General features: G+C 41.9%; 1 protein-coding gene across 4 annotated transcripts; it reads right to left on the bottom strand.

Annotated features, from left to right (window-relative positions):
* Positions 1–282: 282 nt before the first annotated feature.
* On the bottom strand, positions 283–13,746 carry tmod1 (tropomodulin 1). 4 transcript variants are annotated; one of them, XM_028402540.1, is made up of 13 exons: positions 13,441–13,746; positions 11,020–11,095; positions 10,763–10,822; positions 10,543–10,679; positions 8,000–8,156; positions 6,365–6,481; positions 5,425–5,514; positions 4,297–4,427; positions 3,848–3,955; positions 3,615–3,758; positions 3,354–3,498; positions 2,715–2,814; positions 283–2,012 (listed from the first exon to the last, which is right to left on the bottom strand). In XM_028402540.1, the coding sequence occupies exons 4-13, from the start codon at positions 10,663–10,665 to the stop codon at positions 1,994–1,996; spliced, it is 1,134 nt and encodes a 377-aa protein (XP_028258341.1). In that variant the 5' UTR covers positions 10,666–10,679; positions 10,763–10,822; positions 11,020–11,095; positions 13,441–13,746; the 3' UTR covers positions 283–1,993. The 4 variants fall into 4 exon arrangements, with proteins under 4 accessions (XP_028258341.1, XP_028258358.1, XP_028258367.1 ...); XM_028402557.1 differs by lacking the exon at positions 13,441–13,746 and adding an exon at positions 12,338–13,406; XM_028402566.1 differs by lacking the exon at positions 2,715–2,814.
* Between the last annotated feature and the right edge of the window lie 388 nt (positions 13,747–14,134).

Genomic DNA, 14,134 nt, shown 5'->3' with positions numbered 1-14,134 from the left:
AAGATGTTATTTTCGGGGGGAGTGTGTTCACATTAAATTCATTTAGGTCTTCAACACCGGGTCCACAGACTGTGTCAAAAGTGTGATAAATCTGCATTTTTAATGAGCTACAAACTGTTTCATAAAAACTTTATTTAGAACGTGTTTAGTGTGTTACAGATCTGATGTAGGTCTGAGTTACAGACCAACTTAGTGTAGTTCCCTCATGTGGCCACAGGGTGTCATTGTGTCCTCTGTGTGCACCAGGTTAAAATCTGCTAAGTGACAGTGTAAGACCAAAGACACATTTTAAGCTTTATTTAAATCATAAACAAAACAAAATCAACCAAAAAAAGGTTAATGGTCTACCAGAACAGAGTCAACCACTACAATATCAGAAAACACTAAAACAGGGACACACAGAGGCAGTAAGTGTCTGTTACTGCACCACAGCACTGAGGAGACAAACCAGTGAAGTGCAATCTGTTCATTAACCCCTAAATATGCTGTCAGACTTCTTTTTTTCCGGCAATTTCTTAAAGCATGCTTTAAGAACATTTTTATTATAGGCTCTTAGAGAATACATTTCTGATCATTACCTTTTAGATGTTTGAAGCTTGATTTAAGGCCTCAGTCACAGTTAAAAATGTTTGCAAAGCATTTTCAATCAGTGAATAGTCTCTACATTAAAAACACACATCTCTATAACCTGACAGCTGTAATGTAAAGACATTAGAGGTTTTTAGACCTAATATCCAACTACAGACCTGGATTGACATTAATGTGAAACCTGTAACAAACAAAAACAAAAGGTCAACAGTAACAACCATTTCATATTAAAAACACACATTTTAGCTCCAGTAAATACAAATAAACACAAACAATCAACAAACCAGACCTGGCTAAAAGTCAGAGATCCATTCAAATAATGTCTGTAGATTCTAGTCTTTAATTAGTTGTATTTTACAGTAGCTTCATAATTGATTTAGTGTTTTTTAATAATGTAGCAGTGTCACTGAGACCCACCACATCCTATTCAGATGAATGTCTTCTGACTCATGCCCAGGTCTGTCTCAAATAAATATACTCTGCATATAGTGACAAATCTCACAGTAGCAAAGGCTTATAAATCTCTATATAGCTTTGTATCTGAGGAAGTCCGTAAAAATACACTTTGGCCTGAAAAACATCTAATCTGTGTTCTTCTGTCAACTTTCAATGGGACTTTGGCTTTAGAGAATACACCTGGTATGCAGAGCAACAACAGTAATGACGGCACAACTCATTTACAGCACAGTAATAATAGTATCAATAATTAGAGTTCATTCAGCTTCAGCACAAACAGGGATTTCTATATATCCACATTCAAAACCAGACCTTCAGCCCCTTAAAAAGGACCCTACACACCTGATGAGACATCATAATTATGCATTATTTAAGGTATTTTTAATGTAATGTGGCTAATGCTATGTTTGTACTTTGTTTTGTAGGTATTTTTTATTTTGCAATTTACTGGAAATGCACTTTATGGCTCGTCCTTTCTGCACCGATATACTGATTGATTGAATTTTTTTTAATGTTGCCAGCAGGTACATAAAGCCGACCAGGCCTGACCAATCAGAGCTGACCAAGTAAAGGAAACACACGTGGATTAATATTAGCACTTTCCCTGTTTCATGGGAACTTCAAAGGACAAAAAGCAGCAGTTATTGCCAAGAATTCATGTCCAAATGCAAATTTAACAGCACAAAATGTCTGTGTTAATCTCATGCAGGCAGAGCTCAGAGTGTAACCCATACAGATTACCCCGGCAGGATCCTTTTATGGCTACTAAACAAAGAGTCTGTAAGTTTATAGAAAACATAACACCTGATGTTGTGGACAGTCTTCCATCCGTTTGTAGGCTGCGAGGCTGAAGAAGGGCGGGGCTTCACGGATGGTAGGTGAATAGGAAGTTGAAGGTAACCCTGGTTTCTACACGTTCGTCCGACACTTTGGGAAGATGGGTCCTCCCTCAAGCCTTCTCTTTCTTACTGTAGGTGAGCAGAAACAAATAGAGTCACAAAACTGAGAGAAAGAACAATTACAAGAGCATCTTAACCCCGGAGCAAAGCCAGCCTGCTGTGTTTGATTGACAGGAAGCAAGAAGAGACAACTGAAAGGAGATAAGAGAATTCAAAGAGAGAGAAAGATGATCAGCACTGAAGTTTAGCAGTATATTTCAGCCCAAAAAAAACACAGAACTAATTGCCAAAAAGTGAACCCTGAGGCATTAAGTCTTCTGAGAGATCTGGGACACTCTTTGCCTGGTAGATGATCCACTTTTTGAAATGTGAAGAAGAGTGTTTAAAAATGTAGAAGATAGCAAAGTAAGCTCCAAGATCAAAAGAAATAAAATGCCAAAGAGAGAGACAATGTGACCAAAGATTAGAAAAATACAGCATGTTTACTACAGGAAAGCAAAGAAAGGGCTGAAGGCCCAGAACAGATATGTCCTGGAATAGACAGAGACGCTGTAGTCTAAAAGCTGGTGCAGATGGAAATCCATTTCCAGATCTTCCACAGCTCCTTTAAAGCCAGAGATGCCTGGAGGATGAAAAGTGACAGTAGGTGCTGTGGAGAAGCAACAGAAGTGCTCAGAAAGGTATGACAGGAGGGGGCAGAGAACCAGGAGTCTGTTGGCAGCAGAGAGGCAAAGCCAAGCGGTCAGCGGTTCATTCGTCTTTTTGTTTTACTTAGTCTTGGACTTGAACTTTTTCCCGAAGGCCCTCTCCAGCTCGGGGACAGATAGAGTGAGGGTGAAGGAGCCGTCGGACTCCGACCTGACGACCCGGGCTTGAGGAAAAAGTATCCCAGATTATGAAATACAAATATCATTTATAACTGACATCCTTTATCTCTTTTTTGTTTTAGCTTGTTACAAATGAACTCAAAACACTATATGAACACGTCCTCCACTCATTTCATCATGTTCTCTCCCATGCATGCCATGACTTTTCTTAGTGGTGATGTCATTGCTTAGGAAGGTTGTGTTTTGATAGGCTCGGGCTGGCTGTACTACCAAGTTACCAGCAGATGATATCACTCCCATTCTTCTATTAGACTGTGATTAAACTACAGTGAGATATAGTAAGATAAAGTGTCAGCACTGACGCACAGAATGACCAACGCTGCCAAACACAACACTACTGAGAGGCTCTGTGTGTGTGTGTGTGTGTTACATAACTAAATCAAGCATGAGGTCACTTTGTCATCAAATGCAGCATGTACTTGTTATCAGTTAAGGTTCTTTTTCTTGTTTCCTGTTGAATTTCTTGAGGACTGCATCAGCGTTGCTACGTGTGTGTGTGTGTGTGTGTGTGTGTGAAACCCACCCAGGTCGTTGTTGTTCATCATGGCGTTGGATCCTCGGAGGCGTGGACCCTGCTGGGTGAAATGATATCCAAACTTCAACAGCGTGGTGTTTTTCTCCAGCATGCTGGCTATTTCCATCTCCACCTTGTTGCCTAGCGGCTGACTCTGTAGGATAAGGGGACAAAGATGCTCCATGCTCACTTGGACAATTAATATATGTACAACTGTGCAATATTACAATCACACACACAAGCACACGCATCGTATACATCTGCCTGTACCTGATTGTCTATCTTGAGCTCCACTAGTGTGGTGTTATTCTGCAGCGACTCTATGAGGGCCAGGATTCCAGTGCCTGTTATGAAGTTCGACTCGACATTCAGACTCTTCAGTGACGTGTTCACCTTTAACATCTCTGCCAGGGCCTGTGATGAGACACAGTGTTTTTTTTTTCACTCGCTGATCTGGATTCTGATGGAGGAAATTTGGTGTTGCGTTCATGAACTAGACTTACAAATGCTACAGGGTCGTTGCTCCTGGTTCCTACAATACTGAACCGCTCCACCACAGTGTTCTTCATCAGAGCGTCAGCGTACGCCTTTAGGGTTGGGATGGGGATATTCTGAGAAGATTAAAAAACAAAACAAATAATTAAGTCTCGACAAATCCTATGTTTTGTCTGACCAGTTTTTATATGAATTTTTGGACATTAGCCAAACATGATGTTGGACTGTGTGTGAGAAAACACCCTTTTTCCTGTTTTAGACTCCAAAGTGGCTCAAATATGATTCCTCTACAGGTGGTTGGGGCTTAATCTCTGAGATTGGATGAAATTTAAAGGCTCGAAATGGAAGATGTGGAGAGAGTACATTTCCCAATCAACCTTGGGACGTTTCTGGTCCAGCTACACTGATGGCCTACGCTCTTTGGAGAATGAAATGGAGACTGAAGAACAGCTCTTACCCTGATGTTATTGAGGTTGACCTCCACCAGGTCAGGATCATTCCTCTTTACTCTCGACAGAGTTTCCTCTACATCAGTGGAGTTGGGCTCCTCATCAGGTACCGGCTTATACTGTGTGCACTGGATCACACCTGGAAAGCAACAACTTGAATTCAGTACAATCACATTCTTTCCACACATATCGAGGTTATGAATTCAGCCAATTTCCACATCTACCTCACAGTAAACAGCTGTATCTGGATAGTCCATTGCTCTGTTAACACCTCGGCCTACAGGCACGTTTCAGGCCAAACAAAGCACAGTGTTCTATCAGCGATCATTTTAAGTATTGCTCTTGGTTGTAGGCTCTGTATTTATCACACAGAATTGTATTAATCTTCACAGTGAAGTAACTACATAAGGTTACTTCTACCTAACTATAAAATGGATTTAGGTACTTTAAGCACAGAAAGAAAAAGTGCTTTTACACCTGACTCTGTGCTCTAAAGAAAACAGAACAGGATGCTCTGTAAAGGTTTTGGCAGTGCCATGCAGTGCAAAATGTAAAACATGCACAAACACTGTCAATTTGGCAGCAATGAATGTGGGCTTGATTTAATACCAGTTGACTGAAACCTCTGGTCAGTATATATTATTTCTGAGAGGAAAAATCCATTAAGGAGTATATCATGTGTCATTTCTACTGTTTCATGTTGTTTTTTTATATTTGTCACATGGCACGAACATGTTTTGTGTTTTTATGCACCAGTCAGTTCAGACCTTCATAGCTGCCTCTCTTTATGAGATGTAGTCATATTTGGAAGTGAGATGCTCTGTTTATAGCTCTATAGAATGAGCGGCTACATAAAATAAACAATGGCTCATTAGTGTGTGTGTGTGTGTATATATATATACGATGGTCCTATCAGAGTACCATAGATTAGACTGTGAAGAATATGATGAAGAGCAACAACGTGTATGTCGTGTATGCTCAATCACCTAAGTGATACTTTATTGATACTAGTTCAGTTGAGCTGCTTTATTTCAAAGTGCTTTTATTGGTGCTTTTGTTTGCCGTGCTACTTTCTCCTTATAAAGAGTAACAATGTGTTTTGGCATGAAAAGCATGTTGGTGTGTGTTTTACATACTATTAAGTCCTTGCTTGTTGACGATGGTGCTGCTGGCCAGAGCTTCATAGTACTGCTGGTTACTCATCAGGGTGTGCATGCCCAGAATGGCTGTAAAACAGAATGAACATCAGAAAAAAAGAGACAAGGAGACAAAGACAGAAGGAGAAGAGAGGCTGAGGGTCAAGAGGTTTACTGATCATCTAACTGCAGACAGACAGAGGACCGCCATGCTTGTGTAGATAGCACAAAAGCACTTGCAGGACAAGCAAACAACAAGCCTCATTTTAAAATATATGCTAAAAATTGCAGATAACCTCTTGGATTTTTACATTTTTTGATACGAGTCTGGTTGTCGCTCTGCCTATGTCCCACACGTTGTTTTCTCTGGTTGGTTGGATGTCTATCTAAACACATCCATAGGGTCCTTCCAATGCGATATAGGGTAATGATTATTCAATCACTCCTATAAATCTGTGCGCTCATGTGAAGCAAATACTAGTCAGCAAATGACAAAATCTAATGGCATCCCTGCTCAGCTAGCATAAAATGGTCCATTCAAAGTATGCACATGCAACATATTTACTAAAGAACCAGCATTACACATGACTGATAAGAGGGCATCACATGACTCTTCACAACAATCACAACATGACAGAGGAGCTGACAGGGTGGGCACAGCCAAACTTAGTGTGCAGTCCACAGATACCCTGGATGGTGTTCAGCTAACTGACAGAGAGCTCCAGCACGGATGGAAGAGGTGGTAGAAAAATGGAGGTACTGATGGAGGGATGGAGGGAAATGGAAGAGGGGAGGAGTTCTGGTGAAAATGGAGAAGAGTTAGTATGAGGAAAAGTAGAGCTAAAGTTAAGGCTTTGATGGTGTAGGCAGAAAACATACATATATAGGTGTGCATGTGACAGTGAGGGAGTGTGTGTGTGTGTGTGTCAGGATGTGTTACCTGCAATGTCACAGAGTTCCGCATCAGTAGCACTCGACAGGGCTTCTTCTAGCTCCGGCTCCAGAGTCACACTCTCTATGATGGGGTCCACCATCTTCTTAGGCACCCATGGTTTCCCTACAAAGAAGCACACAATGATGCTGAGAATCACAGAGATCAATAAGCCCGGTGTAGGTTTAATTAGGCAGAGCTCTTCTCCACAAATAGGCTCACTTGTTGACGTTGATGTGTTCAAAATGACAACTGTTGAGAAAGATCACCTGAGTTATTACAAAACAAGGGAAATTCCAAGCTCCCATTTGTCTTTGAATGCAACATAAGGGTGCACTGCATTTTACGAATCTGGGCACAAACAAGCCGCTTTGGCTGGCTCACCCTGGATGGCCCTGGAGAACAAGGGGTTGAGTAGTCTGGGAGACTTGTACATTTATGGGTTAATGCATCTACGTCAGGCAAGATCATAATAAGATGGGAATCCGATCTCCAACTGAACATCTTCTAATTCTGGGAAGGAGCTCTGGGTGCAGTCAATTCACCATCCAGCTGTGCTAGACTCTCTCTTATACAAATCCAAGTCCTCCATAGACTGCATTATAGCAAAGAAAACCTTTCAAGGCTTTACCCAGATAAGGTCGACAAAGAATGCAACAAACTCTCTCAGACTCCATGCGACCTTACCCACATGTTCTGGTCATGCCCCAAATTGTTTGAGTTTTGGCAATCATTCTTTAAAGTAGTTTCAGATATATTAACCCTCAGATGCCATTCAAACCTTAGCCACCCAAATTAATGTCATCGCTCTCTCTTCCCCTATTGCTCGTATGATGGCATCAATGGTCAGATCATGGCAGATAAATTATCGTCATGACCTTTCACCTTTTAATGTAGTCGATACAGCAGTTAGTTCAAATGTACATGTCACTGAGGTGAAGGGTCACACAGACATGTGATCCACATGTGAGCTTACATAACAGCCGAGCCTTGAGTATCACTTCATGTCACACCTGACTACAGGCTGTTGTCACCATGTCTGAGGGGCAGTAAAGACTTGATGATTTGTGCCTTTACTGACAGCTCTGCTATGTTTTCGTCTGTGTGGTCTGCTCCTCCAGTGTCAGCCAGACATTTTCTGACCCCCCCATAAAAAAAACTTCTGTGAAACTTGCAAAAAAAGCTTTCTGAAAATCTCCAGCATCTTCTTCTTCTTCAACACTACTGAGCACTCAACAAAAGTTGTGACAAGTGTAGCAGGCTTCATCTCTGCAAGAGTGGTTTCCCCACCTGCAGTTTTTTACGGTACAGAGACCTTCTCCTGTTTCACACAAGGATGTCTGGTATCTCTCACCGTCTATCACACACACCTCTGTGTCCACTGACAGGCCTGACAGCTATTCAAATACTGATCCGCCAGAGACAAACAGTGCTTTAGGCTAACTGACATGCCAGATGGTTTGTTTTACAGAAACATCTGGACAGTAATGGTAGGAAAGTGGAAACTGGATGCCCCTTCTTTTGCATCTTGCCATCTCCCTCACTTACACAGAAAACTTGTCCATGATTGCCAGTGCTGGCTCACAGGATGTGAGTTCACATTTGGAACATTTTTGATTAGAAATGAGTAACTCAGGTTCCTACCTCTCTTCTCTCCAGTGAAGGGCACCAGGTCTTCTTTGTCAGGATGCTCTTTGGCTTGTTTCTCCAGGTGGGCCAGAAGGTTGTCTCGCTGAAACTCTCCTGTTGGTGCTTTCTTAGTCTGATCTTTCTGCCGCATCCCAGCAGGCAGCAGTGCATTCTAGACAACAGAAGGATGTTTACATAAAACCATTGGCACCATTAGGTTCTGTACTGTCCTGCATTATATGACTTGTGGCATTTTTTTTCTTCTCTGAGCTGCAGAGCAACTAAAACAAAAATCTGGTTTCACCGATCTGACCTTGATGTTGGTGGAAAGGCCCCTCTTAAGAGATGAGATACTGAGAAGCTGGTCTCTTGTTAATGTTAACTCCCACCATCAGTCCCTAACTCTACTCCAGCCTAACATAAGCCCAAGACATTTCCCAGACCATTACTGCAAGTTATTTTCACTCTAAAGCAACATTCAAATCCAAGCTCTTAGAGGTGCTACTTATAGCTCCATATCTTATCTGTCCTCTCAGCACTCCGAGGCCTCTCCTTCCCTATGTCTTTGTAAGTCTGCCTCTCTGCTGCCTTCAGCCTCTCTTCTTTAATTAAAAACTTTTAAAAAATAAGCAGCTGGTAGTGCAGCACTTTTTTGTTCAAAACAGTCCTACCTAGTTTGCCAATATTCACTGCCAATATTTGTGTGTCGTCCACACATTTACATCAGCTGTAGATTACAGGCTGTTTTATTTTTAACATCATGAGAGCTTCCCCTCTTCTCAGCAGACACAGCAGGAACATGTACAGTGTCTGTGTCAGCAGAGTGACTGGACCGCAGATAGAAGGGGGGTAACACATTGCACTGACGAACATACAACAGTAATATTCTCAGTAAACTTCTCCGACTTTGCAGATTCAATAAATGAACTTAATCAAGTCTACAAACATAATATTTCAGAGGTGGGTGTGACCCAGGCTTCAAATGCTGCAGTTACCCATTCTCCCTTCGGAGGTGGCTCCAAAAGTGATCCATAGACTTCCACTGGCTACAAGGCAGTAAAACCAGTTTACAGCCTGGTTTTTGGCTGCCATGGATAATTTCCCCTTTCATGACAGCTGTTTTGAGCTATAACTCACTCATATAAGTCACTTGTTTAAATTATATTAAGACTTAACGTTTTGCACTTTGAATGACAGGCACTCATATTATCAGCTGTCTGTTACCACCTGACCACCTCAGCTCCACCTCTTTGCCTGTATTTGGATTAATCTGGAGTAAATCTGCCGACTCAGGCAGATCCAAAATCTAAAGATGAGCCTAGTTTTTGGTCTTAACCATCTAAATAATGAATAAAATATTTATCCAGCAACAAAGTTTGTCACTATATTTTATGATTTATAGTGTTGTCTCTGCTAACACACACACAGAAGAGTTTAGTTTTACTGTTAGTTATGATGATCAAGTAAATAAGAAAAAACTGAAATTGAAATTGTATTAATTTGAGAAATGTTACCAGTAATCTGTGGTAAATGTATCTTAGAATAAGTAAATAGTGTAAACCAAGTGTGTAAGAATGAGGGAACGGTGTACTGTTTGTGCTGAATCATGTTCTCATGTCGATAAAGAGAGATGTGTGTGTTTTTTTGGATCTCACATGATGAGTGTTTTTAGCGGTTTACTGGAACTGATGGGGAAGTCCTTGTTGGGAATGTTACAGTGTGTTTCAAAGCAAATGGACACTTTACTGTTGGTGACCCTCATAAACCAGCACAAACAAGGTAAGCCTGCACGCACTGCCTCTCAACGTTTCTTCTGTTTACGTCACGGAGCCCCTGCAGTCACTCACTGCTGGCATGACTGACTAACAAACACACACACACACTACAGCCTTCTAGTCATCCCCTTGGCATTGAGGGGGACTCCGGTCTCTTTATAAGCAGTCAAACATTCATCTGAAAGCTATTACAGCTGCTGTCATCGCCTGGCACATGATGCATCGGCTAGTGTTCTGTCAGTAGATGCATCAAACGCAGAATAAACACGTCATAAAAAGTAACAGAGAATAAACACAACATCACTGCAGACACAGAGGATGGTACCAAAGCATCTGCATTATTATAGAATTTATCTCAGTTTTTTTTTATTCCTTTAAAGGTGTAGTTCACCCCAAAATCACTTGCACAATGGGGACCACAACCTAAGTGCCATCAAGTTCCACTATAATGGAGAAAAGGTAGGTGATATCGCCACAATTTAGCAACTCACACCGAAACAATCAAGAAGGATAAATAGCCCTGCTGGCTATAGGAAAGTATCATGTACACCGCAAACCAAAGACCGCCCGCCCTGGTGTTATGTTCAGGGGCATGAAATGTTAAGCACAGTTGGACCTGCTAAATACAAATGATCAGCCGATCCAAATGAAAACATAACATAGCTGCAGTGATGTATGGTATACTACAGGGGTCTATTAAGCCAGTATGGCCCCATAACTCTGCACTGACACCAACATCCTGACAGGAACGCATCCTTGTGGACTTATGAATTATAAACTTACATCAGGATCCAGCTCCTCTAATTCATCCTCTAACCGCTGCAGCTCTTCTTCAGAGAGTTTCTTCAGCAGTTCGTCCTCGTCTATGTCCCTGTACTTCTCCATCTCCTTCCTCAGCCCCGACATCGTGGACAGTGCACCTGGAAACATGGATGACATGTCTTACAAAGACAGCTGACGCACAAATGTTTCTGAGAAGTGTCCGAGATCAAGAACGCCTCACCTCAGTAAACGCCTCCAACTGAGAAAATGCAGACTGTTCGGTTTAAAAAGAATATCACACCTGTGGATGGAAACAAGGATGAAAGCATTAAAATCACAGAAACAATGATCAGTGTCAAGCAAACCAATCATATAAAGACAAAAAGGCTACGATCAGATTTGTGTGTCCATACAGACCCAAAAAGATCCAATTTGAGTCGTTTCAGCCTGGTACCCTGAACAGCATCACTCTGTATTACTCTTAATGACTGTACTCACCTCAGTGACCCCCGTCCCAGGGGTTAGAACGACAGGTAAGGCAGCCGAGTGCCTGTCACGCTTGTGGGAATGAGAGCTAAAAGAGATGAATAATAGACTGGACTAAGTAACAATACTGACACATTGGCAGACATTCATCATCCTACATATACACGTGCACAGTAACAAACTAGCTAGCGTGCTAACTTAGCAACCAGATGAGTATGTTTACAAGATGTTTTGTAATCATGGATGGCACCACTATTTTATAAGTGCAAATAGTTGGTTAACTTACTGTTTCTTGTTGCCAGTTTTTGTGCTAAGCTAAGCTAAGCAGTCACATTTTCAGACTCACAGCGTCATTTAAAGTGTTCTGACCTGTTTGTCATAAGTTCTATAGATAGTATAGAATGTGTCATAAAAATGTGAGTAGCAAGAAAAAAGATGCACGCACTACACACGCTAATCCACAGTTTGTTTCCTGTTGTTGACCCTCAACCATAAAACAGTGTCAGAAGAGGAGCTCTGCTTTTTTTCCTCAAAGTGAACCCTGGATGAAGCAAATGTCATGTCTGGGAACATGTGGCAGTGAGGACACGCTTTTTTTTATCCGTCTGTCTTTAATGGATGAGCTGGGTCACAAGAACAAGTCCAAACTCTGGGTCATGGTCTGACACGTGTTGATGGATGACCATACATACAGATAAAGACACAACAACAAACACAACAAGCTGATAATCAGCTAAAAATGTTGCATTCAAGGAATTTCTTTTTGATGTGAAGTGTGTCAGCAAAGTGTATACTGGCTGCCTCAAAGATGGGGTCAAGCGTGTTGTTCTTTTGTTCTGCTTTCTGAAAGCTCCAACGAAAAGACAAGTTTCCAGAACCAAAGATGAAGAACTGGGCTGAACTCCAAGTAACACAGCAAGTCTACTGGAAGACGCCGAGCTGCTCCTGATGATATCAAACAGCCCTCCTGCCTCGATTTATTATGTTTCTACAAGCTTCTGCTTCATTAGAGGACGTTGGCTGAACTGGGAAAACAACAGAAGAGCACCTGAATGTACCTTGGGGAGTCATCTAAACACCAGGCCTAGGTCCAGTCCTCAAGCCTCTAAGAATAGCCGCACTGATGCAGGATCATTAATCAGGTTAGAAGTGTGTAAAAGTGAAGGTATAGAACAGCTGGTGGACACCCTCCTCTTATAGTAAACATAGGTTTCTAAGCTACTCCACTATCTGCAGTTTCTTGTGTAAATCTTTACGGGTGACTTTAAACATAAACCCTGGTTAAGCTGCAGAGTTTTTCAGCCATGAAATGCATTTCTGTAAAACTCACACTTGCTCTCCGTGTGGTGAAATCCTCCAGCAGCCCATAAATCAGCAGGCAGAGAGTAGAAAACAGAGGCAGAAACCGGTTGCTGTAAGTCTACAGGTACATCTCTATAGGTCTAAAAATAATAAAAATAAGTGTATGTAAACCCTGAAAACTCTGATCAGACTCTGCAGATTTGATAGGTAGCTGATCAATCACTAAATCAATAAGTAAAATATTCCCATCCCATGCTGTTTGTCTTTGTGCTGGAGAAGCATTTCAGTGCCACTTGCGCGCTGTCTGAAATGAAAGATAGCAGTTGTAAAAAAACTGCACTGAGGCCCAGCAGGAAACAGCTGAGAGACAACTGCTCTGTTTTCCACAGCTGCGCATGGCAGAGACAAACTACAGGACAGTGACAGTGACGGCGTCCATTTAGATTCAGCTTTAACACTGGAAATAAATAAAATCCCTCACTGGGCTGTTTCTGTGTCCTTGCGTTATACTTTGGGGAGCAGTCAGGAGTCGTGTATCATGATCTGGGCCTGGCGGCTTACTTTGCTGCCTCAGACCTGAGGTCAGGCCACTTCTACATTCTGCAGAGGTCAGAATGTCCTCATGTGTTTTTTACTCTGCTAATCACAGCGTCCATTCAGGCTGGCTGCAGATATGATGAGCTATAAAGCAAGAGATGAATAAACAGCCTCATGGATGCATTTGTCATGTTAGTGATGCAACAATAACATAATGACAGCTGAAGAGGAAGAAGTCAGTGTCAAAGCTCCATTATAGAAGTGATGCACTGGATGTAGGTCACAGAAGTGGCACCAGGCACCAGCACCTCACAGGACTTGACTGAAAATCCTTTAAATGTTAAATTATTATTTATTAAAAGACATTAGTAGCTGTAACTCCTGCAGGTGTTGATGTTCTCATTTTCAGAAGGAATAATACATAATAATATTTTTAACAGTGACTTTAAAGCAGCTATACAGAGAAGCCCCCTCTCTCTCCTGTGGGCTAAACTTTCTTTCTCTTGCTAAGTTTTAAGCTAGTTCACTCTTTAACTTTACTAATTTGACTGCTTTATTGTCATCACGGTGTCATTTTTGCATCATTTGCCGTACCTCCTCCAGCGCTATTTATAGCCGGCCGGTCCCGCTGTGTGACAGCAACGAATACTTTGACCAGATATGGTTTCCTCCAGAGCCGCCTGCAGTCGCAGTGCGAGGTCCGCTCCGCCAAAAGCGCACAAACTTCTAGAATGCGCCAAAAACTGCGCTACAACAAATCGTCCATGACCCCCGCAGATAAACCCGAATCCGGAAGATTTCACTGTGCTCGCAAACGTTTCCTCCCCCGGCCCCGGTCGACTCTCTGTGGGTTAGCGGAGGCTGAATCTCATCTCCCGCAAAGGGCAAAGTAAACTTAAGGCGAGGGATCCTCCTCCTCCCCCCGCCTTCCTCCGCACACGGCTGCCCTGTCACTCTAGTGATGTCATGCTGTTGTACGGCATCCATTATCGGACAAACTGTCAGAATTATGAATGTATTGTCCAGCGTCGGCCACCGTAGTACGTACAAAAGCTACAACATCAGAGAGCTTCTTTACAAAGTTTCTGTGCAATAATCAACGAAATGCGCTCTATAATCAGACTGGTGGATCATTGTTTGAACGAAAATGACTAAATGACCCTAAAATAAAATAGCAAAGTTGATAAAATTATAAATTCCTAAGTATAAACCCCTTAATTAAAGCGATCTTAATCAAATAATATACGAGTTTATGCTATTCAAAAAGTTTTCTTTTTTGAAATTAGTA

Source organism: Parambassis ranga, chromosome 1 (assembly GCF_900634625.1).
Source record: "Parambassis ranga chromosome 1, fParRan2.1, whole genome shotgun sequence".
Lineage (NCBI taxonomy): Eukaryota > Metazoa > Chordata > Actinopteri > Ambassidae > Parambassis > Parambassis ranga.
The sequence above is the reverse complement of the archived record's forward strand: the minus strand, read 5'-3'. Positions and strand labels throughout refer to the sequence as shown.